Source organism: Diadema setosum, chromosome 21, assembly GCF_964275005.1.
Source record: "Diadema setosum chromosome 21, eeDiaSeto1, whole genome shotgun sequence".
In the NCBI taxonomy this organism is placed as follows: domain Eukaryota; kingdom Metazoa; phylum Echinodermata; class Echinoidea; order Diadematoida; family Diadematidae; genus Diadema; species Diadema setosum.
In genome coordinates, this window is record NC_092705.1 from 15,284,162 (window position 1) to 15,300,508 (window position 16,347).

At 38.6% G+C, this 16,347-nt stretch overlaps 1 protein-coding gene across 1 annotated transcript in view; it reads right to left on the reverse strand.

The window, feature by feature from the left end:
* Positions 1–2,152: 2,152 nt before the first annotated feature.
* LOC140244186 (chromodomain-helicase-DNA-binding protein 1-like) overlaps positions 2,153–16,347 on the reverse strand; it is a 28,852-nt gene continuing 14,657 nt past the window's right edge. Inside the window, exons 11-24 of the mRNA XM_072323818.1 lie at positions 15,702–15,930; positions 14,641–14,797; positions 13,357–13,558; positions 12,514–12,597; positions 11,905–12,065; positions 10,847–10,926; positions 9,114–9,325; positions 7,882–7,980; positions 7,055–7,125; positions 6,372–6,486; positions 5,072–5,180; positions 4,084–4,350; positions 3,204–3,289; positions 2,153–2,319 (exon numbers count right to left, since the gene is read on the reverse strand). Of these exons, the coding sequence (XP_072179919.1) occupies positions 2,222–2,319; positions 3,204–3,289; positions 4,084–4,350; positions 5,072–5,180; positions 6,372–6,486; positions 7,055–7,125; positions 7,882–7,980; positions 9,114–9,325; positions 10,847–10,926; positions 11,905–12,065; positions 12,514–12,597; positions 13,357–13,558; positions 14,641–14,797; positions 15,702–15,930 (1,970 nt within the window). The 3' untranslated portion in view covers positions 2,153–2,221. The remainder of the gene's footprint in view (positions 2,320–3,203; positions 3,290–4,083; positions 4,351–5,071; positions 5,181–6,371; positions 6,487–7,054; positions 7,126–7,881; positions 7,981–9,113; positions 9,326–10,846; positions 10,927–11,904; positions 12,066–12,513; positions 12,598–13,356; positions 13,559–14,640; positions 14,798–15,701; positions 15,931–16,347) is intronic.

Below are 16,347 nucleotides of genomic sequence, written 5' to 3' on the forward strand. Positions count from 1 at the left end.
AGTGACCTTTCCATTCAGCAGTGGGTTGGTAGAATGTCCAAGCATATGTTGATCGAATAATTGTGCCCTAACAGCAGTAATGAACTGCATGTAGTGAACATGCTGCTACATGTGATGCAGCGAGGAGCTTGTGTGATTGATACTGCCATGGCTATTGTATATTGTAATTGATGTACACAAATACAGAGCATCATATAGCAACCACAATCGGGTATGCCCTGAGATTGCATTACTCCTGCCGTAACTTTTTTGGCTAAAAAATTTGTAATTTTTGTCTTTACCCAACTGAAATTGTGTAATCATAGCGATATTTTACAAAGTTCTTATAATATGCGCATGTCTACTGTTTCAGAATAAAAATTTCATGATTTGACCTTGACCTTTGCCCTTTGACCTTTTGCCGATTTCACCCAAAATCTAATCAAATCATTGCCCCATCATACTTCATACTTGGACCAAGTTTGGTAAAATTCCAGTAAATATTACTCAAGTTATCGCGTAAACGAAAGCGGACGGACGTACGGACGGACGGACGGACAACCCGAAAACATAATGCCTCCGGCACCACTACGTGGCGGAGGCATAATAAACACAGAAGATAACAAGGATCTGTCTGTGGAGACCTTGTCGCAGCCTGTATGTGAAGTGAGCTTGCAAAGTGTCTTTCTGTGGCAGCCTTCAGCTGCCTTAATTCATGTGAGAATATTTTATGTCTCCTCCTGCAGTTGACTTGTGGCATACTCATGCTAAACCGTTATGCTAATTACATTGTGGCAGCCTTCTCACAGCCTTGACTGTAACCTGTACCAGTATGCAGCAAGTCTGCGGCAAAGATTCTTTCTGCACCAACCTTGCCGCTATATGGATACCTTCCCGCTGCCTGAACTATTCTGCGGCAGATCTGCCACAAACTGTTTCTGCTGCATACTAGTATGCGGCAGGTCTGCAGCAAAGTTTAGTTTTGCTGCATACTCCGGCTTACTCTTGCTGCAGACTGAAAAGTCTGCAGCAGATGTGCGGGAAGTCTGCAGCAGATCTGCCACATACTTTTCATTTTCTTATGGGTAGACATGCATGCCCAAATAAATTCAGTGGAAAAAAGAATTTAGAACTTAAGACTGGAGTGTAATAAAGATAGGTGTCAAACACGTGACACAGCCCTTCATTTTCTATGAGAGTTAGTTGTCCTTATTTCAGTTGGCAAAATATCTGAGTTTGGACAACCCTTTAATCAGAGTGAAGTCTATGTTATCTTTGTGCCATGTTTGCATCATCATGCATGGTACAGCTTCAGCCCTGTAGTCATGATGGGGGACATACTGTAAAACATGATATTTTCGCGAATTGGAGCCCACGGCCTTTTGCGCTGCATGAAATTTTTGCGTGTTGCTGATAACATTCAATACATATAGTGTAGACAAGAATTTTCACATGCATTTTGATTTCGCAAATCTTGGCTCTCGCGAAATTTGCGAAATTAAAGGCATAATTTACCATTTGCAGATGAAAGCATTAGTGCTTTAAAATAGTTCTAAAATGTGAGTTAGGGATAGAAACAACCACTGTCAAAATTTGAATCCGTATAATCGATGTTAAGTGTTGTTAAATACACAAAATGTGAACAATAGTTATAATAAAAATGTTTCCAGACTAAACCGTATACAGTTACGGTTTACTGAGAAAAACCCTGATATCTCCTTATATTTTAGGTTTTATTGCAAATATTTCATATGGTAGGATGTTTTATGATACAACAGATCTACACGTATGCATCAAATGTGATATCTTGAACATTTTTGAAATCACTGCTCCCAAAGGTAAACTGGACCTTTAAAATGCATGCGAACATTCCTCGTTTTACAGTACTTTTCTACCGACTACACCATACACTGGTATTGCTCATAGGACATAGGTAAAAATGCCCTGAGAAAGACACTACTTCATGCAATACATGCATTCTTAAAAACTTAATAATACCAGCTCATCTTACTCAACTGGCACTACAAGGCATCTTTAGGCCTCACAATATACACCGTAATATAATGTGATCAAGATTATATCATGATCTCATGGTTTATATGATCATTGGAGAATGATGTTCAGAAAACTCTCTATTGCTATTAAACCATGTATGTACATGAGGGCATGAATAGATGGCAGAACTAAGGCAATACAAAACTATTTCAGCATCTGCTGCATGCAGTGGACCGTGGCCAATATGTCATTCGATTGAGTAATGGCTTTCTGGTTGGATGCATTGCTGGGCAACACTGTCCCACACCCATCCAGACGATACCACTTTCACTGTGGGATAATAAGCTGTCACCGAGGTGGGTTCCTGCAATTGGGAGGGGACAAAAATAACACAAAAGCAAGATACTGATAACGGATCTGACGTTCTGTGATTGGCCTCTGCAAATGAACAAACAAACACAAATTTGCATGCCATTATTATACGTAGATATGAAAATACTTCAGGAATTTTTTAAAGGTCACATGAAAATTTTTTTGCACGACATCCTTGTGGAAAGTTGTCGAGGAGATCTCATCCACATGATGGTCTGCTGAAACTACAGCACAGAATATAATATGCTGGAAAAGTGTCAAGATGATTGCAGGCCTGCCAACCACCATGTGAAACCCCTACATTGAAGTCAAAATATCTGCACAAGGTGAATGCTTAGTGTATGAAATTTGGGCATCAAGGCACTTCAAATGAGTCATGTGAGCCATGCATAAACTGATCTAATGAATAGACTGCACCGGTTTTGGCATTACTTCTTCCACGATAGGTTTACAGAGCACAAATCCAGAGTTGTCAACCCTCCAAACTGGATAAACCCAATGACACACAGCACAGCAAACAAACAAACAAGCAAACAAACATATTGTGAAGGTCACGACATATTTTGAGTGAAAAATTGGGAAATTTAGTTGGCTTGCTGTATCAAATTTACAACAAAACAATTACACATTTCTCTATTACAACCATATTTTCTTATATTCAATGAACGAGACATATAAAATATTACACAAGAATTTTAGTTTGCACTCAACTTGGAAGGTCTTGAAAGACCTGTTTTTGGACATAATTTTTGTATTTTTTTTTTCATTGGAAAGTATTAACTCAGTCACGCATCACTTTGATCACATGTCTGCATAAGGAGTGAGCTATAAATCTACTGTCTTCTCAGAACAAGGACATTTTATACTTACATCATCATACTCATCTGGCACAATGAGATGCGTTGTGCTGTCATCACATTTGTCTTGCACACTGCCGTTGTAAGTGAGAAAGAGTCAAGGACAAAAATACATGCCAGCATGATGCAAAAATTAAAAGCTCATGTTCACACGTTGCCACACTTCATGCAATATCTCTCTGAAAACGCATTCACTGATGATTAACCATGTGTTGCATTTGCAAATTTGCATGTGGATTTCATCCACCTGGTGAAAATAATTTATGCCAATAAAATTACTGGTTATCTGCAAAGAAAAATGTAACTGTCTTGTATTCTGGAGAGTGTCATAATCACGCTTGCAAGAAAAATTACTCTACCATTGTCACAAGTCTTGTGTTGTGCAGACTGCTTCAAATTTTGTCATGAATCTTGTGTTGTGCTCAAATTTAGCTCAGTTTTGTACATGCTCCTTTCTCACTTTGCCTGGCAAAAGCTTGGAATTTCTTAGAGTTTATCATATAGTGCCTTTCCACTAGGTCTTGGCGCAAAGAGGGCTCAACAGCTTATCACAACACACTTGAATCAGTACAAAATTACAATGTACCTACCTAAAAACTTTTTTTTTTTTTTTTTTTGAGGAGCAGACATAACTCACTGTGCCCTTTGAAAGTAAGGAAAAAAACAAACAAACTCAGATCTTGATTTTTCCCATAATAAAGAACATTTCGTTTGGCAGCTTTATTGGCATTATGGGCAAATGAGATTATAAAAGTTATTGGATTGAGTGAAGCAGTTATTACAGAAACATGGTCAAAGCGCACAATGCTGCATGCATCTAAAGTTTACACACCAACTTTGGGCAGCATGCTAAGAATTACAAACTGCTAACAAAGGATATGCTATGATGTAGCGGCGAAGTCTCTTCCTCTCCACCTCTCCAAATCCCTCCTGGATGCAGGCGACCACGCCCGACAGGAAGTTGGCCAGTCCAGCTCCGGCATTGGCTTCTTCAGACCTTTCCTTCCCATTCCCGTCATGCTTCGCTAGCTTCCTCGGCCTCGGATGCCCCTCATCCTGACGCCGTGAGGACGACGATGACGATGGTGATGAAGCATCGCGTTGGGTGGAAGTTTGGCCCTTGTTGGATCTCCTCGGGTAGTAGTAACTGTTTGTCATATTACTGAGTCAAGGATAAACACCCTTTTATGTGTCAAATTTTGTGTCATCCTCACTTCTGCTGGCCCTAATATCTTCCACATTTCTATTCAATTACATCAAGACATTTTGTAGGTCCTGAAATGGGTGTATTTAACGGTCAGAGATGTTAGACACACACTTAAATTTTCTATAATTTACATGCTAGTCTTCTATGGAAATCTGTCCACACTATGCATTTTAAATAAAATTTCAGGGAAAAAAACATATATTTTGGCATTTTCTATCTCTTTTTATCCACGCGGAATGCATGCTCATTGCTAGTCATTCTAAATAAAATTTAATAAAAAAAGAAGAAGCATATTTTTCAATTACAAAATTGCATTACCTATTTCATTTCATTTATGAAAAAAAACCCAACTAAACATATCAAACATTACAAAAACATACTACATAGCAACTACTGTTCGAGCTGAAATTTTCGTGAACAGATATTTTCGCGAATTGCTACTTGGAGGACATTATTGCGTGTTGTTAATTTCACGGTTGCGAGGGTCTAACTGAACTTACTTATTTGCATGTTGTTATTTTTTTTTGTGTTGTTATTTTCGCGGTTCAAAGGCCATTTGCGATTCGCGAAAATAAAACCACCGCGAAAATTTCAGCTCGTACGGTATATGTACAAAGTACATTATTGAATGATGTTCAGCACTAGCGCTGTCAAGGGATACATGGATGTTGGGATGCCCCGTGATGCCAGGTGTTTCCTGATCAGTCTCTCAGTCCCATACCAGTTGAAAGCTGGTGTTGAGTGCCCTATTCTTGGTAGGTGGACGCTGGCTGCTCAAAGACAGTGACGTAACAATGACAATTTAGTCAAATATCATGGTCAAAGACTGACTTTAGTCTAGAGATGACTAAAGTTCACCATCGTTAACATAAGGATTGAGAGAATGTAGCAATATTAGTAGAACACATCATTGAAAGTTTGAGGAAAATTGGACAATTCGTTCAAAAGTTATGAATTTCTGAAGTTTTTGTGCAGTCACCGCTGGATGAGAAGACTACTGCAGTGTATGATGTCACATGCGCACAACAATATAAGGAAAATATAAAGAGAATTTCACAAAATTTCATCTTTTGAAATAAGTACACATTCCCTTGACTCGTTACTGTTATATGTTATGGGTAATATTATTCCCATTGCCTTTACAGAGAGGCAGGTCAAGTGCTCTTTTATTATGCGAAAAAAAGTGAAAATATGTTGAATTTTCTTTACATTTTCTTTATACTGTTGTACTCATATGACATCACAAGCCTTAGTAGTCTCCTCATCCAGCGGTTCCAACACAAAAAGTTGAAAAATTCATAACTTTTGCATCGATTGTCCAATTTTCCTCAAACTTTCACTGATGTGTTCTACTGATATTGCTGCATTCTCTCAATCCTTATGTTAATGAAGGTGAACTTGTCCTTTAAGACTTGCCTGTTGTTGCTCGCAAGCTATTTGTCTCCATCACCTTACTTAAAACTTTTAGGAGGATCTAACCATACATTAATACCATCGCAAGTTTATCTGAAAGCAAAGGCACACAGAGTAGGAGCACTGCAATGGTCTAGAAACTGGAAGACTACATCAAAGGGAGACCAGTCCGTTTGACTTGCAAACAAGAAAAGCTAGAAACAATGTTACATCTCTGTCACAAAAACAAAACAAAACACCAATGATTGAGAAGACTCAAGACTAATCAATATCATCAGAATTTGCATTTTCACTGACTGAAAATGAGAGAAAGATTACATTCTTGCCAGTTTTTTTCTACACACTTCATATTTATTTGTTGATTATTCTGGAAATTATGAATAATTGCACATACAGACGGTACTGATTTAAGGGTCAAACTGCCTTCAAGATATGTTAACCCGTTGAGAACCGGCTGATTTTGATACACCACGCATTTCCCATAGACGCTTGCCCACGTATACTTGGGACTCGTTTTCAACGAGTTAAGAGTTTATGTTCCTCCCTACCTTTGTGCATTTTGGCAGCCCTGTAGAGCCTCTGTAGACCCCTGTCCAGAGCTGTCAGTTTGATCCCACTCAGATTGTTGCTCTTGTCTCGATGCTGGGCCACAATCAAAGCAACCTATACAAGAGGCAAAGATGTGGTAAGACACCAGTCTAAGGAGATAGGTGAACAAAACTGCCAGAGCTTGGGTTGATGCACGTTATTACTCAAAGCTCTGAAAAAACTCCAACCTTTTTTTATTTTTTTTTTAATTTAAAGGGATCCCGAGAAATACTTTTGAAGCAACACTGATGATCAACAGAACAAAACTTCCTCAGTCCTATGTGCCTACAAATTTTGCACAGGGCTATGGATCTAGTTGTGACAACTCGGATTATTCGGTAGCATCAAAACCATCCACAGCTTACCAGACTTCAGTGTAAGACATTCATAGCTGCCCGATGAAAGAGCAGAACCGAAATGAGGTCTGCATCGAGTTCTATCCTCATATAACACAGGGAATGCAGTTCCGCCTGATACCAAACTAAGACAATAGCTTCTTGATGTTCAATCCTCAATGATCATGGTCACACTCTTCACAATTACAGCTTTCTGCAAATTTCATTCTACAGTCACTCATCATAACTGGGGAAAAAAAGAACAAGACCTTTAAATAAGACCCAGTTCCAGAGCTCTGATGACTTACCCAATCGTTGCCTTCATCTCGGCTCTCAATATCATCAATAGGGATGAGATGTAAATCTCCCAGGCTCAGATCTGCACAGACAAATCAAAATGAAAAGATACATATTTCATGAAACTGAGATGCTACAACAGAGATTCTGCTCTTCTACCACAAATTCTGATTGTTTCTTCTACTTCTCATAAACAGGGATAAATTGAAAGCAGAAAGAGGTAAATACATATATCTACCAAAACTGTATGAGCTCAAATTTTTCCAAATTACTACTTAGACATTGTGTGTTGTTAATTTCACAGTTTTGAGGGTCTAGTAAAAGTTACTTCAGCTATCACGAAATAAATACAAGAATGAATAACAAGTGACAATGCTAGTATGCTTACTGAATGTTTTTACCCAGTGAATCCAAGTGTAGAAACAAATAATGTATTCTGCATTTGAAGTACTGTACTAGTGGGTCATTATGTTCCAGATATTGTCCCATGTCTGTGATGGCCCATGCAACATGCGAGATCTACAGTAGCTAGTAGTTGCACACACTCCAGTGCTGGCATGGCTTTGGTCTGTTTGTTTGTTTGTTTGATTATTATTTTTTTTTTTTAGTATGTGTATTATCATGTGTTGTTTTCATGTGGTTTTATATTTGCATCTTGTTATTTTTGCAATTTAAATGTGATTTGCAAAATTTGCAGAAATGAAACCACAGCGAAAATTTCAGCTTGTACAGTACGCTGACTGGTAAAGAAAAAAAAAAAAAATCATACATTTCATTATGGAAGCAGTGAAGACATTACTACCAGATCCACAGCAAAAAAAAAAAAATACCCACTCACCCCTCATCTTTCCAGCCAGTTTGTAGGCCTCTTCAGGCTGGGGTGACCGGCGTGCCAGGGCTGTAAAGAGTCCACCCTGTCCCCAGTTGCCGCTGTCATCTGGAACAAACATTACAGGCATAATTTACTATTTGCAGATGAGTTCTAAAATGCGAGTTAGGGATAGAAACCCCTGTAAAAATTTGAATCAGTAAAATCAATGTTAAGTATTGTTAAATATACAAAATGTGAACAATAGTTATAATAAAAATTTTTCCAGACTAAACCGTCTCCAGTTACGGTTTATTGAGAAAAATACAGATATCTCCTTATTTTTAGGCTTTAAAGCAAAGTTTGTACATGAAAGGATGTTTTGTGGTACATCAGACCCACACATATGCATCATATGTCATATCTTGGAAATTTTTAAAATCATTGTTCCCAAAGGTATGTAGGACCGTTAATCACGCAAATGCAGGCGAGTATAAAGAAGAAGCATGAAATTCCAAGCCTTTCATTAATGATACACTGTGCTGACTTTTTATCTCTTGTAACCATACAGAATGATTTGAAGCCATGCATAATTTTTATGACACTGAAACTTCTGCTGAATATGTGCAGATAAAGACAAACATCTGTCTCAGGGAGTCATTTAGAACAGATGACTTCATATCATTTCAATTCTTCATCTTCAGACTGCCCAAACTTTAAATAATTGTAATAGTTTTTGTAACTTTGTACGCAATCAGCAACCCACATGGAATGATTATATTTGGGATTGGCAGTTGCATATCAGTAAGTTTTTTTTTTTTTTTTTAAATTACACAGTGAAAGCTATTGCATAACTTCAGCGTAGAATTGTTAAAATTTTAATCTTCAAAACAGTGCCTTCTCATTAACATTTCCACATTGTGTATGTTTGTTTTTATGAGACAGATGGTGAATAACTCCCTCCTCACACAAAGGTCCGAAGTCTCTTCTCATAGAAAATTTTATCAAACATATGAAAGTTACACATTTACACATACATTACACACCTACCCACACACAGACACAAACACCATATGCACAATGAAAGTGGGTGTATAAAACTGGTCATTTAGAGCACATCAAAGCTGCTTTACAAAAGTCAGTAAATTACATCAACAGGGACATCAACTCACATAAATTAAAATAGGGAAGAGAGAGAAGGAAAAAAAAAACAAACAACAAACAGATGGAACTGTGTGCTTGAAAGGGAGACTGCAACCTACCAACGCAGTGAACTACGATCGCATTCTGGGCACCAGTGACGATGGGGTGCGTGACATCACCCCGGACATACTGGATTGCTACACTCTCCTCTTCTTCCTCCTCCTCCTCCCCTGATGGCCCCGAACTTCCACCCTCAGAGTCCTCATCCTCATCATCCGTTTCCATGGGAACATTGCATGACTCGTATCCATTGCACTCCCACATCTCTTTCCTGTGGGAGGAGCAAAACACCAACATGACTAAATCCTCCTGAAAACATTTTTCTCTTTGCAAGCCATGGCAAGAGAGAGATCTATGTAGCATATCACGGCCAAAAAAAAAAAAGAAAACTAGAAATGTCGCTACGGCGACTGGTGTATGCCTCCGCCATAATGCATGGTTCTCCTAATAGGTCTATAGTACAATGTCTTGACAATGTGTGATGACAGTTTCACACAATTGGCAAAATATTAAAATGACAGGTTTGCCACAAATGTGCTGAATGTTCACTTTCCTAGAACTAGGTTCAATTGGATGAATGATTAAAACATCAGAGTGCAGGTATTTGGGGAACTGATGATTTTTACTTGACTTTTGACCCTTTTATAAGTTTATGCATTGAGTAATTTTCAAGGCATTGAGAAAAAGTATAATTTCAGTATCAAATGGTAAAATAGTATTATCTAAACCTGGCCTTTGACAGTTGACCTCACAGTTCCAAAGAGAATCACTGTTAGGTAGAACATGCATAAATATGTAAGTTTCATGATAATATCTTGAGTTACTTTTGAGATATGGAGGAAGAAGTGCAATTTAGCACTTTCACTTGACCTTTGACCTTTTGACCTTTTGGCAAGAAACTTCCCACAGAATATATATTGGGTTATACATGCATACATCAAGTTAAAAAAAAATCCTTCAGGCATTGCATAAATATAAGGAAAGTAGTGATATTTTGAGGAGTTGACCTTGACCTTTGACCCCCTGACCTTTGACCCATGACCCCCAACTTCCCTAGATAATCACTGCCCATCGGTACATGCATATATACTAAGTTCCATGAAGATACCTTGAACCATTTGCGAGATATGGAGAAAAACATGAAATTTCAACCTTTTTTTCACAAAATAACCTGTGACCTTTGACCTTTGACCCCGTGACCCTAAAATCCAAACAAAGTATCATCCCCCCAGGATATACCCTCATGCCAAGTTTGATGCAAAACCACCTCACGGTTCTTGAGATATCGACAAAAACAAAACGGGACGGACGGACGGACGGACGGACGGACGGACGGACGGACGACCCGAAAACATAATGCCTCCGGCCACTTCGTTGGCGGAGGCATAAAAAGAGAAAATGTTTTGTTGATGAACTGTACAGATTGCGGTAGCAATACGTGAGCTCCCATCATTGTGTGCTAAATGTACAACCAGCTGAAATATTGCAGGACCAACAGGTAACTCCAAAGTTTATTCACACCCCTTATCTTTTCATGCTTACTGTGTATTTCTGCATTGTCCTGGTATATCTTGTTTTTGGAAACATCACATTAACTGGACAGTGCAGTCTTTGAATGAGGATGCAGAAATAGTATTAAAGTGGATCATCAATTACTTCATAACCTGTGCACAATCTTCTCATTGTGTCACATCTTTAAGGACTTTATTCTCAAGCAGTGGATACATTTAAACGGTATTAGAAAACTGAGAACTACAAATCAGTGGGGGCAGGGGGTTGAGGGAAGACTTACATCCTCCGTTTCCTCTCCTCAGCTCGCTGCATCTCAGCTTCCTCCATCATCTTTGCTCTTTTGGCTGCATTCTCCTCCCTCTGTTCACCACACACATGCAAAAAACAAAAGCAAACAAACAAACTTGAAAACTAATCATATATGACCCCAAATATTTATGTAACACCAAGATTGTCTTGGTGGTCACAACGAAACTTTTTCTTTTTAAATTTTAAAAAATTTCAAGATTCCACAAATTCAGTCATGCGAATTGCTCATTAATGTCTTGTTATATGTGTGTATCTGCACCATTCAAAATTCACAAAATGTCAATAGGAGTGAGTGAATACAGAGAAAACTATCAGAAAATACAAATGATTAGTCTGCCCTCAAAGTATGCTATTATTTTCATAAACATACATATACATCTAGACCTACTTATAGGTCTTCTTCTACCACAGCCAACCTCGCAGCATAAACCCGTTGAGGACAGGCTGCTTTTGCTATAACACGCATTTCCCACAGACGCCCTCCCAGATACTTGAGACTAGTCTTCAATGGGTTAATGTCCCTTAAAGCATTGCTACAAAACAAAGGAACCATCAACCATGTCACACGACTATACTTCACCTCTTCTCTCTGCTGAGCTTCCTAATTCTTATTTTGATGCTACAAATCCCAATGTTAACATTCTGTAGCAGGAGTGCCAATCTCTCCAGATAAAAAAAAAATATTCATATTTAAAGGCAAAACATATTTTTGGTGAAAAATGATAAATAGATTAAAAAAATCATTAACATAAAACTGTATTTTCTCATTTTTGATGAGGAAAAGATAAACTACCTGTCAAAAATATATACTAGTCAGCAGCTTTGCCAGAGTGCTACACTAGTAATGATATCTTCGAGTATGCCATTTATGACTACCTAGTAATGATGTAATCACAAGTGATTAGTAAGAAAAGGTAAATCTGAATTAGCTCGTTGTGTTTTTTGAGTACAGATTGGCACAAAAACCCCCATAGCATTGTACACACTGCCCTAAGTCCCCAGCACAGAAAGAGCTAAAAGGATACAGACCTTTCTCTTCCTCTCAGCCTTCTCCTCCTCCGTGAGTTGTCGTCTCTTCCTGGTAACCGACGGCAACACCGACATCAGTGCCGCAGCATCCCCTGTCTGAGTTCTGTTCTTCCTGAGAGAGCGTGGGCCCTGTGCCTCTTCTTGAACGGCTGCTACCTGGACTGTACACATAGAAACATAACACTAGATATATTATGTCGTCTCACCCACTGCAGGAACATGAGCACACCTTATACAATGCTGTACCTAAATTCAATACCAGGGAGTTTGGACACCAATAATCTGTGAACAAGGTGAACTATGCTGTGATTTTTGGACATCAACAGGTATAATGAAATTGTATCCTCAACTTCAAATTTCTTTAACAATACATTAAATATATGGGACAGTCTCTCTCTAAAAAAAGATAAATTAACGACATGTGTGTAAACTAGCTTTGAATGCTATGAGAGTGCATGTGTTTGCATGCGTGTGGCAGGTAAATCATGAAAGCATGATGTACATGAAGACAAACTCTCTTGAAAACAAACAAACACAGGTGCATCACTCAGTCTGGCATATTGAATAGTAGATGAAGTTCTGTCTCCATGTGGGTGAAAGGTGACCTACCTGAAACCAACTCCTCAAAGGCTTTCTTGTCTGCTGCACTTGTTTCCTTGGAGTAGTCCTTTCCCTCAAAGATGTACATGTGACCTGGAAAATGATGAATTCAGTTTTTTTAATAAAGAGTCAACATAGAGCTTTGACATGCACTGAAGCAGTGCTCATTGCACACTAAAAGAGATAAATATATAGAATATGTACAAAGCTATTTCCTTAACCAGCAGAAAATTGACAGCCAAAATGAGCAGTTGAACACACACAATGAGGAAAGCTGAAACAATCGCATCAAATTGACAGCTTGATTGTAATTCCTTGTAAAATTTCAGGAGTGTCTTCTGATGGCAGCATTGCTTTCTATACAGCTTTAGGTTTTGAGGATGTTGCACTTGATTGACAAATTGCCCTTCATCCACATATATATATATATATATATATATATATATATATATATATATATATATATACATAATTATTCTGATTTGACAAAACTGCCCTTCGACATAAATAACCAGCCTACCATATGATATCAATACAGCTAAGAAGCAAATTCTGACATGTCTCTTCCCTAACACACTTTAGTCTTTGCATCCCTCTCCTAGTTTACCTTATCTTCCTTCTCATTATTCTTAATCTGCATTGTATCAGTCTTTATCATCATATGAAATGAAAATAACAAAATAAATCCTCACTACTCTCCATGACATACTTTTTTTTTCCTATTCCTTCCTGCCTCCCCCACCCCCATCTCATTCTCATGTTTTCCTTCTCTCTGGCTTAGTCTACATGTACATCAGTTAGAGGTGTACCATTTCAAGTAAAATCAACACACATTTTGACAACCATCCTCACCTCTCTCTTCTTCACAGACGTCCATCTTCTCTTCATCCTCTGCCTCCGCCTCCTCTTCCTTCTCGCCGGTCTTCTCTACCTCCTCCAGGAGCCACTCCCCTCCAGCGCTCGCCCCCAGGATGGTCTGAAGGTCCAGGTCCACCACGGAGCTCTCCTCTGACTGGAGCAGTTTCTCCAGGCCAAACTTCAGCATGTCAGATAGCTGAGGAAGAGGGAGATCGGGGAATGGAAATCACTCGATGTACTACATAATGGCACACACTCAAAAATTGTCATTAGCTACCTATTTTCTCTGATATGGTGATGCACTTGCCTCTTAATAACCTGTTGAGGATGAGCTCATTTTTCTATATCACGCATTTCCCACAGTCACCTGCCGCGGTATACCAAAGATTAGTCTTGAAAATGGGCTAAACAAACAGCTGGTACGATTTATTCCACAAGACTTTTTTACATTACTGATTAATGTTACCAGATGATGAGACAGAGAGAGACGGAGAGAGAGAGAGAGAGAGAGAGAGAGGAGTCAGAGAAAAAGGAAACATCTTGTTTTACTATTCTGCATCTTGTAGAAAGGTGTTTGACCTTTAAAACAGGCCATGGATTCAAGCCACTGAAAATTCAATGGACCGAATAACTGGGGATAGTGGAAAACAGTATGAGAATGACACAACCCTCTTTGTAGTTTGCCCAAGACAACGGGTGACAGTTGGCAATCCTGCATCAACCACGCACATTGTGCAAAGAAGATAGAAGATTCGATGAAGACAAAAAAAGAGACACAAAGAGAGCACGCAAGAAGGAGGGACAGAAAATCACTCCTCATACCATAATTATTTCTGGTCACAAGGTACTGGACTCTAAATAAATTGGTCATGTATTCAAACCTTTTACACGCGAACACTGGAGATGGGAGGAGAGAGACAGTGTGAGGTGTTGAATGGACTAGTGCTTATTCTATATACACTGGAACATACTCTAAAACAGATGCAGTTTCCTTTGAAAAAAAAAATATATATATATTTGGCTAAGAAGCTAGAGAGGCTTAGTTTTAAACTTAAGGCACTTCAATGATACACAAGAAACTTCTAACCAGACAATTCAACGTTTATGTAAAGATCAACTGCAGACATACAGTCTAATCTGTAATACAGTATAATTTGTGATGAGATTGTAAAGCGCATAGGGAACATTCATTTGTTATATGCGCTATAAAAAAAAAAAATATTATAATTATTAATCTACATGTGAAATACAACATACAGTGTATAGCATATCTGGTACCTGAGTTGCACTCTCTGCAAGACTGCTGTTGGCCGTTCCCAGTGAGAACTTTCCTCCCTCTATGACATCATTGGTCAGTTTGAGCTTCTCGTCCGCACGCCGCATGATCAGTTCCTCTACGGTGTCCCGTCCAATGAGGCGGATGATTTTCACAGGTCTGGTGGGGGTCACATCAACGTGTATGGAAGATGGAAGAGGGAAACATAAGAACAGATTCTTAAACTTCTTTCCAAATGTAAATTCTTGACAAATAGACATTTTTTTGGACACAACTCAACGATACATGTCAATCATTTATGCAGAGCACAAGATAATGATGACGGTGAAGATGATGATGAGATAAAAGAAAACAAAAATAGAAGACATGGCACAAAATAAAATAAAACAAAATAAAATGGGATAGAGAAAGAAAGAAGCAGAAGGAGGAAAGCCACACACTTTGGGATAGACAATCGTACAGTTTAGACAAAGTTTTTCCTATAAATAGAACTTTCTGTCTGACTGGAATAGGCATTGTTTCTACAAGTATCTTCCTCCTAACTGACAGAAGGAAAAGAGACCAGGGCTGGCATATTTGGAATGAATGTGGTAATTGAGTCTATAGCAAAAAATCCTCGGCAAATACCAATTGAAATGATTGCAATCTAATACTGAGAACATCAATGACTTTTTACTGACTGTTGGCCAGTCTATATCAGTTTGGGATTCTGATATAGTGACATTTAAACAAAGAGGATTTTCTGATCATTCATCAGGGTTTGGAAGATTTTGGAAGATCTGCACGTTACAATGTGACATATTTCATTCATAAAAACATTTTCCCTGTGGGTAGAAGAAGAAAAGTAGATTAGAAAACATGTCAAACTCATCTTGTCAAATAACTAGGCAAGGTAACAAGAGCACCATGAACCATTTGAAAATGAGGTAATTTAGTACAAGAAAGACACAAGCTCAGCACAAACGGTTTAACTAGCAGGCAGTTAGAAGTAAACATGATATCAGCAGGACTTGTTGACATTGGTTTTACATAACCTAATCTTTGACCCCTGACCCTAACAAACCTTGTCTGTCCAATGCGGTGAGCCCTTGCTGCTGCCTGAAGGTCATTCTGCGGGTTGAAGTCACTGTCGACAAAGATGACCGTGTCAGCGCCGACGAGGTTTAACCCCTGACCTCCAGCCTTTGTGCTGAGAAGAAAGGCAAAGGTGTCATCTCGCTGGTTGAAGTTCTTGACCGCCAGGTAACGTTCCTCTCCTCGTACTGACCCATCCAACCGCTCGTATTCATAGCCTGCACCCAAGAATGATGTACACAATTGGTGTTTAATATACTGTATTCTGTCGTGATGGCATACCTATGGGTAGAACTCAGGAGAATCTTCCTTTTCCCTCAAACTTCAAGCTCGGCACACCATGAGAAGGAAAGACACTGAAGCAACAGGGATATCTGAAATATTCCATGAATTTTATTCTTAATATGAAAATCCCTTATAAAAGTCCATGACATGTTAAAAACCTATTTAGAGGAATCCTGTTACAACATGCATGCTAAGGCATATTTGCTTTGGTCTATAAACAAAACTGTCTTTTTTCCAATTTTGATTCACATGTCTGGGCTGAATCTGCTCTTCTAAAAATTTAAACTCACTTAACTTCATGACCAAAAACTACATCCTGATCAAAATCTTAATAAATGAAAAATTTAAAT